Source organism: Hordeum vulgare, chromosome 6H, assembly GCF_904849725.1.
Source record: "Hordeum vulgare subsp. vulgare chromosome 6H, MorexV3_pseudomolecules_assembly, whole genome shotgun sequence".
NCBI lineage: Eukaryota > Viridiplantae > Streptophyta > Magnoliopsida > Poales > Poaceae > Hordeum > Hordeum vulgare.
Genome location: NC_058523.1, coordinates 375,832,089 through 375,849,796, shown reverse-complemented (window position 1 = coordinate 375,849,796; position 17,708 = coordinate 375,832,089). Strand labels below are relative to the sequence as shown.

At 43.2% G+C, this 17,708-nt stretch overlaps 1 protein-coding gene across 6 annotated transcripts; it reads right to left on the bottom strand.

The window, feature by feature from the left end:
* Positions 1-11,841: 11,841 nt before the first annotated feature.
* LOC123402198 (RNA-binding protein 42-like) lies at positions 11,842-15,650 on the bottom strand. Of its 6 annotated transcripts, none has more exons than XM_045096078.1 (9): positions 15,210-15,616; positions 15,042-15,151; positions 14,841-14,913; positions 14,099-14,276; positions 12,907-13,004; positions 12,726-12,822; positions 12,568-12,653; positions 12,325-12,451; positions 11,842-12,178 (listed from the first exon to the last, which is right to left on the bottom strand). In XM_045096078.1, exons 1-8 carry the CDS (start codon positions 15,411-15,413, stop codon positions 12,398-12,400), a joined length of 900 nt encoding a protein of 299 aa, XP_044952013.1. In that variant the 5' UTR covers positions 15,414-15,616; the 3' UTR covers positions 11,842-12,178; positions 12,325-12,397. The 6 variants fall into 6 exon arrangements, with proteins under 6 accessions (XP_044952013.1, XP_044952011.1, XP_044952012.1 ...); XM_045096076.1 differs by having other exon boundaries at positions 12,298-12,451; positions 15,210-15,615; XM_045096077.1 differs by having other exon boundaries at positions 11,842-12,451; positions 15,210-15,615.
* Positions 15,651-17,708: the final 2,058 nt, after the last annotated feature.

Here is a 17,708-nt window from a genome sequence, read left to right as displayed (position 1 = left end):
AGATCTTCGTAGAATATGTAGGATCCAATATGGGCATCCAGGTCCCGCTATTGGATATTGACCGAGGAGTCTCTCGGGTCATGTCTACATAGTTCTCGAACCCGCAGGGTCTGCACACTTAAGGTTCGACGTTGTTTTATGCGTATTTGAGTTATATGGTTGGTTACCGAATGTTGTTCGGAGTCCAGCATGAGATCACGGACGTCACGAGGGTTTCCGGAATGGTCCGGAAACGAAGATTGATATACAGGATGACCTCATTTGATTACCGGAAGGTTTTCGGAGTTACCGGGAATGACGAATGGGTTCCGGGAGTTCACCGGGGGGCAACCCACCCCGGGGAAGCCCATAGGCCTTGAGGGTGGCACACCAGCCCTTAGTGGGCTGGTGGGACAGCCCAAAAGGGCCCTATGCGCCTAGGAAAGAAAATCAAAGAGAAAAGGAAAAAAAAAGGGAGGTGGGAAGGGAAGGAAGGACTCCCACCCACCAAACCAAGTCCAACTCGGTTTGGGGGGGGAGCCTTCCCCCTTGGACTCGGCCGACCCCCTTGGGACTCCTTGAGCCCCAAGGCAAGGTCCCCTCCCTCCCACCTATATATACGGAGGTTTTAGGGCTGATTTGAGACGACTTTTCCACGGCAGCCCGACCACATACCTCCACGGTTTTTCCTCTAGATCGCGTTTCTGCGGAGCTCGGGCGGAGCCCTGCTGAGACAAGGTCATCACCAACCTCCGGAGCGCCGTCACGCTGCCGGAGAACTCTTCTACCTCTCCGTCTCTCTTGCTGGATCAAGAAGGCCGAGATCATCCTCGAGCTGTACGTGTGCTGAACGCGGAGGTGCCGTCCGTTCGGTACTAGATCGTGGGACTGATCGCGGGATTGTTCGCGGGGCGGATCGAGGGACGTGAGGACGTTCCACTACATCAACCGCGTTCACTAACGCTTCTGCTGTACGATCTACAAGGGTACGTAGATCACTCATCCCCTCTCGTAGATGGACATCACCATGATAGGTCTTCGTGCGCGTAGGAAATTTTTTGTTTCCCATGCGACGTTCCCCAACATAGGGAGGGTAGAAAAAGCTCCATCGAAGCGGAAAAGTCGTGAGGGAGAAGTGTACGTGATGATTCCACCCAGACTTTTCCACAGTGGATCCCCTCTTAATAGTACGGCATTTCCTATGACCCAAGTCCATCGACAATGAAGCGTAAGAGCAAAAACCGTCTTCTCATCAAAACACCGAGGGGCAAGAATCGTCTTTGTGCAAACCTAGGAAATACCTGAAAGGCTTATTGCACAAGATTAGTCCGCAAAAGTGTCGTCATCAATCACCAAAATTACACGGGTAGAAATATGCCCTTACAGTTGGGGATCTATGTGGGGTACAAATCACCGTTGATCATTAAGTACCTGGAACCCCTTACTCGCGATCTATTCATAGCCCGTCACGCTGATTGCATATTCAATGAGGAACATTTTCTGGCATTAGGGGGAGATTTCAAGTACCAGAAATAATGCCCGAAAATTGATTGGAATGCTCATGCCATTTCATCCTCTCATCCGCGTACCCATGAGACCAAACTTCAAGTTCGGAAGATCATTAATTTGCAACATATTCCAAAATCTGTCAGATTCATTTAGTGATCTGAAAGGTGTTACAAAATCCTTAAATCCGGACAGAAACGCGCGAGAAAGAGTGAAGGTGCCAATAAAAACCACTCAACTCCCTATTCCTAAAAAGAGGGGGGTAGTACAGCCTTTGACGAGGAGCAAGCTCCTAGCAAGCAGCAAAGGAAATCGAGGAGAAAAACCTCGAAGTCAGTAAATGCAGGTTAACTCAACGTTGACAAACACCTGATGGGTAGTATACACCCAGTGGAAGGGCAACCTCCACAACCCAGCTCGAGTTTGCACAAACTGGTTGAAACATCGGAACACCAAGACTCAACCGTATTGGGAAATCACGAAGAGTCACTAGGGGTGCAGGAAATTTCCGTCAACTATGTTGATTCTGGTGAATCATTTGATTGTAAGACTACGACCATTAACATATATTTTGCTGAAAAGATTGCAGATACTCTTCTCACTGATCATGATCCAAGGTCTATCGTTGAATGCCAAAGGCGCATCGACTCGCCTAAATGGAAGGATGCAATCCAAGCAGAAATTGCCTCGATTAACAAAAGAAAGATATTCACTGAAGCAATACCTACACCTCCCAATGGTTTCCTTGTGGGATTCAAATGGGGTTTTCTCCGAAAACGAAATGAGAACAATGAGGTGGTGAGATATAAAGCAAGGATCGTAGCACAAGGTTTCACGCACAAATCCGGCATTGATTTCAATGAAACATACTCTCTAGTAATGAGTGGAACCACTTTCTGATATCTTATATCATTGGTAGTGCAAAATCGTCTATCCATGCATTTGATGGACGTCGTGACCGCATATCTTTACAGGTCACAAGATTCAAACATATATAAGAAGGTTCCTGACGGAATCTTTGTCTCGCATAAAACTGCAAATCGCAACATGTATTGTGTAAAGCTGAATAAGTCATTATATGGCTTAAGTTAGTTGAGGTGGTACAACCGACTAAGTGAATTCCTTCTTCAGAAAGGTTACTCCAATAGTGATGATTATCCATGTGTCTTCATCAAGAAGTCCTATACAGGATTTTGCATCATTTCCGTGTACATTGATGATCTCAACATCATTGGCAACACACCAAACATTGATGAAGCACACAATCACCTAAAGATGGAATTTGAGATGAAGGATTTGGGTAAAATCAAATTTTTCTTAGGTATCAAACTTGAGCACCTTCCCTCGGGAATCATGTTGCACCAAGCTACCTATATCCAGAAAATATTGAAGAAATTCAATATGGACAAATCCTATCCATCTAAAACTCCTATGGTGGTTCGATCTTTAGATGTAGAAAAAGATCCGTTGAGACCGAGGGATGATGAAGAGGTGTTGGGACCTGAAGTTCTACCTCGGTGTCGTTGGAGAGCTTATGTATCTTGCAAATTACACAAGACCTGATATTGCATTTGCAGTGAATCTACTTGCTAGACACAACACACCTCCCATCAAACGTCATTGGTCTAGAGGGAAGAATATCTTTCGATGTCTCCAAGGCACGAAGGATCTTGGTCTATTTTTCCAATTCGAGAGAAATCTGGACACTTATATGATTGGATATGCAGATGTCAGTTATTTGTCTGATCCCCATAATGCCACATCACAAACCGGCTTTGTGTTCCTACATGACGATACTGCTATATCATGGAAGTCTTCAAAACAGACTCTGATGACAACATCTACAAATCATTCTGAAATAATTTCATAATTGAGGCATCATGTGAAAGTGTATGGCTTCACAGAATTGTAAACCACATATAACAGTCATGTGGAATTGGTTCAATAGGATCACCGACCATTATCTATGAGGATAATGCAGCATGTGTTGCACATATGCCAAAGGATAAATCAAGAGCAATACCACTAAGCATATTTCTCCTAAGTGGTTTTCCCCATAATCTTCAAAAAAGCGAGGAAATATGTTCATGAAATTGATATGCGACAACTTACAGACTTGCAGGCATCAGGGGAAGTATCTTTTTGAGATATCCTTGTTCAATGACATCACATTATGCTATCTTTTTGTGGGTTTCTGTTTTAGGTTGTGATCAAGTTTTTCATGAAAAACTTTTTGGAGAAGAATCCTTTTTGATGATAGACAATCATGAGACGATTCTACATAATCAAATGTAAATTAGGGGAAGTGTTATGATTAATTACATATCTTCCCTTGCCAAAACAATCGGGCGGGTCCTTCCCGCAACCGGCACGACTTCCATCCATCCTGAAACCGACAAGTCTTCTCAGATCATCGCTTCGTCCTGAAACAAACGAGTATTTTCAGATCATTGCTCTCCAGCGGATATATATATATATACTCTTTGTAATGCATCAATGGAAGTTACTAGATCATTGTCGATTCAAAACACAACTTTCTTCCCGCAACCGGCACGACTTCCATCCATCTTGAAACCGACAAGTCTTCTCAGATCATCGCTTCGTCCTGAAATAGACGAGTATTTTCAGATCGTCGCTCTCCAACGGATATATATACTCTTTGTAATGCATCAATGAAAGTTACTGGATCATTGTCGATTCAAAACACAACTTTCTTCTGTGATGTGCATCAAAATCTTCTGTGATGAGCATCAAAATCAAAGTTGCATGTGCTCGACGTATGGGTCGATTGTTTGAAGTTGTCTCTCCTCGACATATGGGGTTGATTGTTCGAAGGGATTTTGACGGGTCGTCAACGACAAAGTCATCCTTGGTGGTGTCCTCTTTTCGACCGTACATATGGGGTCGATTGTTCAAAGGGTTTTTGACGGGCCGTCAGCGACAAAGTCAGAGTCAGCATCCTCAAAGCAAGTACAATAAGATACAGCAGGTTGTAAGGATTAAAATACTATATTTTTGCTGAGATGGATGAGAGAGAAGGGAAGCGGGATCTTCGTGCAGAGTCAGCTCTAGCACGTGCTCCTAGATGCTTTGTGAGAATGAAAGGTGGACCATATGTGATAAAAGTAGTACTCTTTTATAGCTAACTATTAAAAAAACTAGCTATAAGATGGACTATAAGACTGTTTATAGCCAGCAGTTGGCTATACTATTAACCATGCTCTCAGATCAAGTACAATAAGGTACAGTCAACAGGCTGTAAGAAATAAAATATTATATTTTTGCTGAGTTGGATGAGAGAGAAGAGAAGAGAGAAAGGAAGCGAGTTCTTCGTGAAGAGCCAGCTCTAGCACGTGCTCCTAGGTGCTTTGTGAGAATGAAAGGTGTGCCATATATGATAAAAGTAGTACTCTTTTATAGCTAACTATTGTACAAGCTAACTATAAGATGGGCTATAAGATGTCTTATAGGAGGACCTGTCTTTTTCCATTTTGGCTGGACTTGCCGAGAGATGAAATATATCTAGATGCAAAGGGGGACGATGGCTTTCCTCACATCTATCTCATCTCCCTCACCGCAGGCACGCCCGCGGCGGCGCTCCTCATCGCCGGCGGCTCGGGCCGACACGCACGAGAGCGTGACCGTGGGAAGCATCCACGTACACCTGCGTGACCGTGTGCCGCAAGCCACGCACGAGTCGGGCATTCTCGGGCCTAGGCCCGTGTCGAGCGTTGGGCAAGGAGAGGCCTCGGCCCCGCTAAGAGAAGGCCCGCGTGCTACAGGAAGCGGTGGTAGGGTTTCGACGATATCCCCACCCGCCCCCGCAGTGTCGCCCATTCCAGATCTCGCCTCCCTCCTCGGCCACTTCTGGGGAAAAGCTAGGGTTTCGCCACCTAGGGTTCCACCTTCATTCGGCTGGTGAGAGGGGAAGGTGGGAGGGGATAGCACATCATTTGCTGAGGTGACAGCGTCGCCATCGCAGAATCCACCCATGGCAGGGCAAGAGATGGGTGGCCGTGGGTTCCGTGGAGATGGAGGTGGCGAAGGTCGATTCGGGCGTGGTGGAGGTGGTGGTCGAATCGGACCTGGAGGAGGTCGCGACCGTGGTGGAGGCGGAGGCGGTCGCAACATGGTGTGGACGCGCGAAGCCGAAGACGGCGGGCAAAACTCCTCCAACATAGATCCACGACACGGTGGTTCTCACAAGGCCAGATGGGAGGCGGCAGCCATGGAGGTGCAAGGAGGAGCCCGCGGGGAGAAGTGGGGCGACAACAGCACCCAGGTCACCGCGGGTGGATCTGCGGGAGGACGACTTCAGGAGACGCATCCGCAACAACTTCATCAACATCCTGAGAGTCGACATCCTACTCCTGGCAAGAGGAACGCCTCTCCACTAGTGGGAGGCGCTGAGGTTTGCGTCACTTGCAAGGATCCTGGGCACTTGCCTGTTTGCTGTCCGCGTGCTATTTGTGGTAGATGTGGGATTCATGGACATCTGGCCCCGATATGCAATATTGTTCTTCCATGGGAGTGTGTAGCACCCATGTGTGGGTTCCAGGCAGAGGGGAAAGGTTTTTTCTATATCCATGATCATAGTACTCCTAGCCAGACTACTGATAGGAACAGGTTTATTGTGATTTCTGTGGTGGAGGGCCATGCATCTGGTAGACAGTTGGAGGAATTTTTTAATTCATACATCAATACTAACTGGAGGTGCTCGGCCAGATCTATTGGCCCTAATACCTTTGTTATGAGATTTCCATCTCCTAGAGATGTGGATAAAGCTTGCTTTGCTGAAAGTATGAATGTTAAGAGTTGTGGTGCTGTTATTAATCTGAGAAAATGGTCTGAATCTATGGGGGCTAAAGGGGTGTTGAATGTTGCTTGGGTTAATGTGAGTAACATTCCTCTAGATAAGAGACATGAGAAGAATATTGCTTATGTGGGATCCCTTGTGGGAGTAACCTCGGAGATTGATAAAGAAACTATAAATAGGCCTGAATCTGTTAGAATTAAGCTGGGTTGTAGAGATGCTGAGGATATCCCTGCTTCAGCAGAAGGGGTGTTGGGAGGACACTTTTATGATTTCTTCTTTTCTGTTGATAAAATCCTGATTAAGAATCCTCCAAGAGAGAGAATTGGAGTGCAGCAAGAAAATGAGGAAGGTAATGTTGCTAAAAAAGCTAGATTCAATACTGATGTTCGTGGTGAGAGAAACATTGCATCCTCATCGAATATGGGGGAGTCTTCGGCTCCTCTAGGAACAGCTGGTGGTGGTTATGGGAAAATGTGGTGATGAATCCAGTGGAAGAAAATATGGAGGAGGAAAAGAAACAAAATGAGAGTGAGGACATATTGTCGGAGGAAGAAAGTGAGGAAGTGGGAAATGAACTGCTTATTGATACTATGGTGGAAGAGGCTGAAAAAAATCAAAACAATGAGGAAGGGGGGAATGTTGATTCTGGGATGGTTTCCTATGATGAAATCATAGTGAATTCTATGCAGATTGTGCCAAGTTCTATTTCTGTTTCTGGTAAAAAATTCTTATCATATCTTGATGCTTGTATGGGTGAACCTCTGGTGACTGAGATGGACCCTAGTGACATCTCTGGTAACCAAAAAATACAGTCCTATCTGGTGCAGTCCCCTGATAATTCTGGTGAGAAATTGGAAGTGATTCCTACTCTCCGTGTGAGGGAGGAAATGCAAGTCAGATGTAGCAAGAGAAATGTGGGGGGCAATGTGGAACATATGGGTGTCAGAGCTGAGAGGATGGCTCAAAAGAGAGACCTACAAGGTAACAGCATATCTCGTGGTAATTCTTTTGAAGTTTTATAAAATCTTGAAATTATATCTGTTGCTGTCAAAATGGTTGTTAATATTCCTGATAATGATTTTGAAACCATAGATATTATAAGAGAACTTGAGATTTCTAGAGCTAATATTGCTAAATTTTTTGATAAAAATGATAATCAACATGATAAAGTTTTGTTTATCACTAATGCTGCTGGACAAGCATCTCCCTTAGATACTGAGTGGGGAAGATATGAGGGTTTAGATGCTGATGACTTTACTGTGGTTAGATCCAGGAAAAAAGAAAGAAAAAAATTTAATATTACTATATCTAAACCTGTGTCTAGAAGTCAAAAACAGAAAGTGGGAGATGGTGCAGGTAAGGCTATGGCTCCTGGCAAACCTAGCACCAAAAACCACAATCAAAAAAACAGAAAAAATGATTAGTCTCTTTTGGAATTGTAGGGGGATTGGGAAGAGAGGCATGGGGACATATATTTCTGACTTGGTCAGAGATTTTAAACTTGATTTTGTTGGGATTCAAGAAACTATGAAGAAAGATTTTTCACCTAAATTCTTGAGAAAAATTGATCCTGGAGAAGCTTTCAGTTGGAAGTGGATTCCTTCGGAAGGGAAGTCGGGTGGAATATTGGGAGGCTTTAGAAGTAATATATTTGATCTTGTTAGCTGTGTGGAGGGCAAATATCTTATGAAATTCGAATTATGGAACAAGATTCTTAAGATGAAATGTTGTATTCTGGTGGTGTATGGATCAGCACATGAAGAATTTAAAACTGATTTCCTGACGGAGCTTGCGGCTACATGTAGTCACATTACTTGTCCCTACATTGTGGGGGGAGATTTTAATATCCTTAGATTTGTGGGGGAGAAAAATAAGAAGGTGAGGCTAGGACATTCCTCAGACCTTTATAATTCCATTATTAATGCTCTTTCCTTGCGGGAGGTGGATATGAGTGGTGGCATTTATACCTGGTCTAATAATCAGCAGAATCCCACTTTGGAGAAACTGGATATAGTTTTCATGTCCAAATCCTGGGAACTTCTCTGTTTCCTTTCACTTTTGTTAGGAAGATTGTTAGAGAGATTTCGGACCACTGTCCCCTGATTCTTAATACTGATGATAATGTTCCCATTAATTTTGGGAAGAGGTAGTTCAGATTTGATCTGAATTGGTTAAACAAGCCTGAGTTTCATACTTTGGTGGCTAAAATCTGGATGCAACCTGTTTATTCTGGTAATCCTATTGATGTCATGAATATCAAATTAAAGAGGTTCAAAAAGTATTTTAAAGGGTGGGGCTCAAATAATTTTGGTCAAGCCAGAAAGAGAAGAAAGTGGTTGAGAGAGGAATTAGGGCATATTGAGGAGTTGCAAGAAAATGATGCTTTGAGCCCTGAGCTCTACTGCAAAAAAGTGGAAATGCTAGTAGAACTAAACAGCTTGCTGATGGAAGAGGAGGTAGCTTGGCTACAGAAATCACATGACAATTGGTTGTTAAAAGGTGATAGCAACACTGAATATTTTCATAGGATAGTGAATGGGAGGAGAAGGAGAAATACTATCGTCTCTCTTAGCTGTGGGGATGTGATAATAGAAGGGAATAAGGACATGCTTAATCATGCTACTGATTTTTATAAAGATCTTTTTGGTCCTGCTCCTCGGAACATGTGTAAGATAGATGGGGATATGTGGGATGATAAAGAGAAATTGGGAGATATTGAGAATTTTCTCTTACTTAGACCTTTTTCGGATACAGAAGTTAAAAATGCCTTGTTTTCAATGAAACATAACAAGGCCCGTGGACCTGATAATATTCCTATTGAGTTTTTTCAATCCTGCTGGGATATTGTTAAGGAAGATGTGATGCCACTTTTTCAATGGTTTCATGAAAATAAGCTCGATGCGGAGAGAATCAACTATGGTATAATAACGCTGTTACCTAAAGTAGCTGGAGCTTATAAAATGCAACAGTTCAGACTTATTTGCTTGCTTAGATGTATTTACAAGCTGATTACTAAGGTGCTGACTATCAGATTAGAACCCCATGCAGACATCTTGTTTAGCCGACATCAAAATGCCTTTATCAAAAATAGAGATATTATGGACGGGATCATGTCACTGCATGAGATCCTGCATCATACTTATGCTCAGAAGAAAAAGGGGATTGTCCTTAAACTTGACTTTGAAAAAGCATATGATAAAGTTAACTGGGAATTCCTGTTGGATTGTCATAGCAAAAGAAATTTTGACCCACGCTGGATTGATTGGATTAGGAGAATCCTGGTAGGTGGTACCATCAGCGTGAAGTTGAATGATGAGGTGGGAGAATATTTCCAGAGTGCTAAGGGAGTGAGATAGGGTGATCCCTTGTCCCCTTTCCTCTTTAGTCTTGCTGCTGATTGTCTTACTAAGATGGTCCTGAAAGCACAGGAGAATGGCCTATTTACTGGGTTAGCAGCGGACTTAGTGGAAAATGGGGTAGCAATTCTTCAGTACGAGGATGATACTATCTTATGCTTTGAAGACAATGTTAGTAATGCTTTGAATATTAAACTGTTGCTTTATCTCTTTGAGATTATGTCTGGTTTGAAAATCAATTTTGTGAAGAGTGAGATCTTCTCGGTTGGTGCGGATGATGACACTATGAGAAACTATGCTGATATGTTCAATTGTGAGATTGGGGCTTTTCCTATTAAATACTTAGGTATGCCTGTCAGTTATGCTGGACTTAAGTGCAGTGATTGGCTTTTTGTTGATGACAAGTTTATTAGTCATGGGGAATCCTGGATTAGTGATTCTTTGTCCAGTGGGGGTAGGCTTATTAAAGTTAATGCAGTGCTATCTCATATTCCCTCATATTATATGTCCATGGCTTTGATAAAAAAATCTACACTGGAAAAATGGGACAAACCGAGAAGAAAATTCTTTTGGCACCGCAAAGGGAGAAAAGGATATCATATGGTGAAATGGACCCGTGTTTGTAGATCTAAAGCAAAGGGGGTCTGGGGGTTAAAGATTTAAGGAAACAAAATATCAGCTTGCTAGCTAAATGGTGGTGGAAGTTGGAGAAGAAGAAGGGATTATGGCAAGATATTGTGAAAGCTAAGTACCTCAGAAGGACATCTGTAGCTAAGGTTAAGCAGAAAGCTTCTGATTCCCCCTGTTGGAAAAATATTTTGGAAGTTAAGGAACATTACATGGCTGGTAGAGGGGTGATGCTTAATAAAGGTAACATTGCTAGCCTTTGGCTAGATGATTTGGGTGAGAATATCCTCTTTAAAGATAAATATCCTGATCTTTTTGAAGTTTGCTTAGATAAGGAGTGTATAGTGGATAAACTGGAAAATATGAATCATCTAACTTCTTTTAGGAGAAGGTTATCTCCAGCTATGCTTCAGAAATGGGATGATATGAAGCAATGTGTGTTGGATAAAATTTATGCAGATAAAGATGATGAGGTTTACTGGAGGTTAGATAACTTCAGAGAATATTCCACTAAATCCATGTATAGATGGTTGGAGAGAAACCTTACACAGGCTCATTATAGGTGGATTTGGGGGACTAAAATTCCTCTGAAGATCCAAATTTTCTTGTGGCAGCTATTCCAAAATTCTATTCTTACTAGAGATAATATGAGAAAGAGACAGTGGCAGGGAGATCCTAAATGTTCTTTTTGTGATGAACTTGAGTCGGCGCAACATCTATTCTTTGGGTGCTCTGTGGCCAGGATTGTTTGAAGAACGGTTGGTGCTGTTTTTGGTACTAGTTATATTCCGAAAACAATCTGGCAAGTCTTTTCTTGGTTATATGCTTTTTTGCTAGGCTTATGTGAAATTTATACTATTGGCTTAGCTGCAGTTTGCTAGTCTATTTGATTGGCTCGGAATCGGGCTACTTTTGAAAAGAAATGGATTGAAACTCCTTTTAAAATTGCTTTCACAACGTGTGCGTTTATTGAATACTGGGCAAGTATGCAGAAACCAGCAATGGCAGAGAAGGTCAAGAAGGGAGCTCAGTTGCTGAAAGAGAGCGCAACTCAAATGTTGCGGCTGTGTGAACCGCCGAGGGCAGAAGCAAGCGAGCAGGCTGATGAAGAAGAAGTCTGGGATGAATGATAAATGCATAAAAGAGATGTTCGATTCGCTTTTGCTGGTTGCAGTGCTGATGGCTTGATGTCCATGGTGATGCTTTAGGCTTTATGTCCCATTTGGTGAAAAAATTCGGTTTATTTCTGTGCTCTTTGGTGAGCCTGGTTTGGTGATGGTTGTTGTGGGGCTCCTGGTAGTGGTACTGATTCATGGTAGTGTAATACTTTTGGTCTTTGTTGCGTAGTTTCGGATGATATCAGGTTTTCGCCCCGCAGTTCATGTTCATGATGACAGGCGTGAATGGTGGGTTTCCTGATATTGTCCCGAACTCGTTTTTTTCCCTTTCCCTCTCTTTCCGGTCCTGGTCTCAAAACATTGTATTTCCGTTATGAAAGTAATGGAAAAGGGCATTGTATTTCCGTTATGAAAGTAATAAAAAGGGGAGAAAGCCCGGTTCGAAAAAATAAGATGTCTTATAGCCAGCAGTTAACCATGCTCTCAGTGGTGTGTCTCCATTCTACCTTTTCTAAGGGACCACGTTTAAAAAACATAAACTGGAATGCACTAAAGACTCTCAAATGTGAGTTACAGCTCGCAACAAGGCAAAAACTGACACAAGCAAATGCTGACGGCTTACATCAACTGTTGTATATGCGCCAAAGACATCAACTGTTGTATATGCGCCAAAAAATGTACATCATCATCGGTACTGTGATGACAAACTAGAATTATTTGCTTCACTTGTGTAAAACACTTCTGGGCTGCACTTTGAGCTTCTTCTGTGGCCGAGTCTGCAGGCATTTGGCACAACGTTTAAACAACATAAACTGGAATGCACTAAAGACTCTCAAATGTGAATTACAGCTCGCAACAAGGCGAAAACTGACGCAAGCAAATGCTGACGGCTTACATCAACTGTTGTATATGCGCCAAAGACATCAACTGTTGTATATGCGCCAAAAAATGTACATCATTATCGGTACTGTGATGACAAACTAGAATTATTTGCTTCACTTGTGTAAAACACTTCTGGGCTGCACTTTGAGCTTCTTCTGTGGCCGAGTCTGCAGGCATTTGGCACAGATCAGTTAAATGCGCACCGTTACCTCAGAAAAAAAGGAAGTTAAATGAGCACCGGCATAGGAGAGTAGTAGAGTAGGCCACAGTCATGGGAACTAACCTTAGGCTTCTGCAAAGCTTCGTAGTCTATTCTATTCTTCCATGTGCTCTTCCGTAGCTTGATTGGTCGATTTCCAACATATTTACCTGGTTGATATTAGCAGTATAAGTTTGACTGCAGTACAAATAGTAAAAGGCCATCTAATACAACATATTTACCGTTCATCTCTTTCAGTGCTGCCGCAAGATCCGATGCATTGGCAAAACTAGCAAACCCGTAGCCTTTAGTCTTACCGCTAGATTTATCCCGTATAACCTAATGCATCATGTGTTTACAATCAGATCACTAAAAAGAAAGGGAGATAGAATTGATGTCATGGGTAGAAGAGGCAAGACTCACCCTAGCCATGTTGAAGGATGGATATTTTGAAAAAGCCTTGGTCAGAAGATCATCATTCACTTCATTTCCAAGATCACCACAAAACAAACGGAAGTCATCTGTTCACGGAGGGAAGTGACAATTGTAAATATGGAAGGTACAGAGATACCCATACAATGGAGAGCAACTAAATGATACAACTACTAATAATGAGTACAAGCAGAAGACGAGACACCTGCACTAACACAGCATATAAATCCTAAGTTGCATTCAAAGACATCACAAGTACCAATAATAAGCTAATTAACTTTAATTAGTTTATGTATATCAACTTCAGATCAGATATTAAAATTTATAGCCCTTGGCAGCTAGAGGTGATGCTAAGAGATATGGCCAGCGAGGCTTAGAGGTGTTAACCGAGATAGAAAGGTTATCTATCTACCATAGCGGCTAAATTGTGGGTATTAGGGATAAAGACTCTAGGAAACTGATAGTTTGATGGAATTTCATCCGAACGAGCACTTTTTATCTTGCCAAATACCAACTATGATTGAAGTGAATTATCATGCTTGATCTTATGCTCATTGAAAATTCATAAACAACTGCTGGACAATCTGCCAGCGCTGAGATGTATTTGAATATTTAACTAGATTAGCAAGGAAGCTAGTTCTTTGTTTTTTTAGCCTTCTCAAACAACTATAACAAATAATCACAGAGGCTTAAAGGTTTATTCCATGGTAAGTGCATGCACCAAATTTAAGCACTCTTCAAAATATGTATAAAGGTTAATTCAAAATATTTAATCACATTTTCCACAATTGTCCATGTAATTTCTAAATAAAAAATAGCAAATGGCAATGTATCCACAAGATCAATTTAGCCTTTAACGCACAATAGAACAATTTATGTAAGCATAGAGATAATTGCGAAATGTTTACTATATCATCAGCAAGCCCACCTAGATCCAATGTGAAAGCATCAACTCTTTAACCTGCCTTTAAAAAATGAAACAACAATTTATCTTAGAAGAAAGAGCGGCACATAGAACATTAATCTTGTCTGGGAGAGGGAAGGTGCTTTGGCTGTTTGTTAGCTTCATTGCTAAGAGAGACAGGTAACAAAAATATTGCATTACCATGTTTTGCATTCAAATATAGATCAGAGAAGTGCAACCTTTGGTAAAATTCCCTATAAAATACGACTGAGAGCTTACTTTCAGGCCACTCAGCTAACGTCGGATCCTCCCAGCATTGCCCAGCTGCCTTTCGAGGAACTGCCTTTTTGTTTGCTTCAACTTTCTTGTCTTTGTCATTATCCGCAATAGCAGCCTTCACAGTGGCGAGAGCCTCAGGGCTGATTATCTGCAAATCTCTTTGGAACAATTGTTGTGCCTGTATAATAATATATCATAATTGGCTACTTATTAGTACTCATTAGGAGATTCGGTACTTACTACCAGTTTAAGAATATAAAGGGCATTTTCAATAACCTATCTACGAAACAAGCCTCCAATGTTAATATCATATAAACTCATCACTTAGCAGTTAGCACCCTTGTCTTTGCATAAACCATACTCCTTCCGTGACTTAATATAAGACCTTTTTTTTACACTGTCGTAGTGTCAAAAAGACAGTGTTTAGAAAACGTCTTATATTAAGTTACAGAGGGAGTATAAAAAAATATTAGACCAGCAGGGGAGGCACACGCGGCATTATATTAAGAGAGAATGTGAGACACCACAGCGCTCCCACCACAGAGGTTGAACTCAGGTCAGCAGGTTACAAGGGGGGTATAACCTATCTGGATGCATCAAACCTCATGGTGATGAGCTAAGAAACACAGCGCAACATGAATTGGCTTGCACTTGAGCATTTACGATTCCCCTGGGTCTTCCTAGGACAAAACTAAGACGGATAATTCAGCTTATCCATCCATTCTTTGGTCAGGTCACTCACCGTGGAACCAATATATGGCAGAAGAGTGGATGTCTTATGACGAGAAGCCGATGATAGTCTACCAAACTGAGCTCTGTCACCATAGACATTACTCATCAGATCACCCATATGCCCTAAACCCTAATCAAACATGAAGGGATGCTAGCAATGAAGTACAATAAATAGCGAAATACTAGTGCAGCTTTGGATGCGTTTTCGAACCTAAAACAACAGAGCGCGCCCCCCAAGCCTCGGAAGCCGCACAGCGGCGTCCAGATCCTCCCCGACCACCTCAGCACACTACGCCAACAAATTGCAGGAAGGATCCATCCCTGGAGCAAATTACAAGGGGAAGCTCTGGAACAGATTACGCGAATGGGGAGTTATTACCTGCTGGACTTGGGGCATGGGGTAGACGGCGTTGTACGCCGGGGCAGGCTGCGCGGGGGCCACCGTCGGCCAGGTGGGGTACTGCGAGGTCTGAAGGTGGAAGGGCACGGGGAAGTACGACGGAGCCGTCGCCGCCGCCGCCGCGGTAGCAGGGTACGGGAACTGCGGGGACGCGGAGGCGGGCGACATGGACTGCGTCGACATGATCTGGGACTGGGGTGGAGATGCCGCCGGGAACGCAAAGGGCTGGAAGGTTGGATCACGCGGTGTTCGCCTCAGACGCGGTTGCGGCGATTGGAACGGCACTCGGTGTAGTATTGCTTTGTGGAACCGGAAGTAGGGGAGGCCGAAGTTACTAGACACTAGTCATGGACTCATGGGGGAGGAATAAGAACGCTCTCGAAGCGGTTTTTCTTCAGGGATCGAGGCGTTTCTTTTCTGTTAGGTTGAACGCTCTCGAAGGGTTACCGGTGGCATAATCTCTACTATTAAATCTTTACTATTAAAGGGAGATCGAACGTCGTGATGGTTCAACCAGAGGGATGGTTCGACCTCTCGTTAGCTCGTCCCCCCACCTTCAGCGTCCTCCTACCGCTAGCCTTTTCACTGTTCCACCGATTTTTTTAATCCATCCATAAACCAAGCGATAAACCAACCGATTAGTTCAATAAAAAACCCTTAGTACATTGACAACCATCGACAGAAAAAATCTCAGGGTCGCACGATAAAAAAAATCTGAAAACCAACCCATCGCGCACCCACGTTCTGCTAAACACGAAAAGAACCCATCCCTAGATCCTGATCTCGTCTCTGTCCTCTCTCCCGATCTCGTCTCCGTCCGCTCACTCCCGATCCGATCTCCTCAAAGACGGCCTTGCGCATGCGGTTTTAGAAGAGCCTGGAAACGGCGTCATCGGCAAGGGCAGCGAGGCCGCGCAGCAGTCGATCACGGCGGCAAGGGTGAGACGCGTCGGCGCGTCACGGCGACGTGGATCTCATCGCAATACATCTGGGAAGCGGCGACTTTCACTTCCGCTGACATAACCTTATCGACTGAGGGGCGACAGCTCAGTGACGGCACGATCTCCTTCAACCTGGCGGTAGTATGATGAAATCCATCCCGCTCATGCTTCTGGTTGATTTGGTTTTCTTGCATGGGTGTTTTTATTTTGCAGGAAAGGTCGAGACAAAAGGCAACTGCAAATCGTTCGTTGTATATCGGCATCCTATGTCACATCTCGGCAGTCAAAGATCACTGAGATGGACATTGTGAGGAATCCGGGAGGGCACCAACAAATCAAGGAAACAAAAATATCAAATTTGATAATCAGAGTATTAGCTAGATATCAAGAATCAAGATGGAAACTGAACAAAGAATCGAGGCACTACTAGCTCTGTCTTGACGTAATATAGGGTGTTAATTATTTACGAGAAGTTTAGCTTTTTCTCTTCTCTCACGATATGTAGTTTCACCTTTCCTCTTTGATAGATGATCACCATATTTATTTTCAGTGATGGAATGATGAAGCCATTGCTCTGACATGGGAGCTAAATCAATTTAGGCCTTGTCCAGCATGGGCGTCAGCTTTAGCTTCCAGGTCGATGTCATTTTTCCCGGCGGAGCCAAGGATTTTTGTTTGCGTCGTGTCTAATCAGTCGTCGGGTGCCAGCTATATTCTACGGCGAGGGATGGTTTTTTTTTTCATCGCGCAAGTACCTGCAGCGTCGGACTCCTAGAGCTGCAACATTGGACTCCTAGACCTGCAAGCGCCTGCAGCCTGGTGTCCCTGATGCGTTTGCACCCTCTCGTGGGCGTGGACATCCGCTTCGTCCCCTTCGACTGCGGTGAGTTCCTTACTTTCCTCCTCCGCGTGGAGATGAGTTCCTTACTTAACTTCACTGTGTTTCTTTGACTAATTATTATAAGAAGGCATGGGAAGTCACCCAGTTTGTGTGTGGAAATGCCTGGATTATTGTATGGTCATAGCGTTTGTTGGATGTGTTAGTAGTAAAATAGAGTTGTGGTCATATCGTTTTTTGTACTGGATTCCTGCATTTTGCCAGCAGCTTCCATTGTGTTGCTTAGAGTTCTGACTGCGGTTGCTTCTCATGGGGTCAAAAGAAGGTATAAGTACGAGTCGATGCTTAATTTCTGTCATGTTTCGTACTTAACACTGTTATTTCTAGCAGAAGGGGCAACTGGGGCATGGTCGCATGGCAACTCTCTTCCATAACCTGCCAACTGAGGTTTCAGAAATAGAGATATCAAAGTAGGAGAATCTTGTGCGTTTCCCCTCATTTTAATTTTGTAATCAATTGTGTATGGTATTGTTGAATCAATGAATATATAGCATCCAACATACATGAACTGAATAGTCCCACAACATTTAGATGCTTCCTCGACATGTTTCTAAATGCTAATTAGCAGTTGTCAACTCTTCAGATACAACATAATTATAGCGGGTCTTGGAATAAATCATACGGTCAAATCGTGATGGT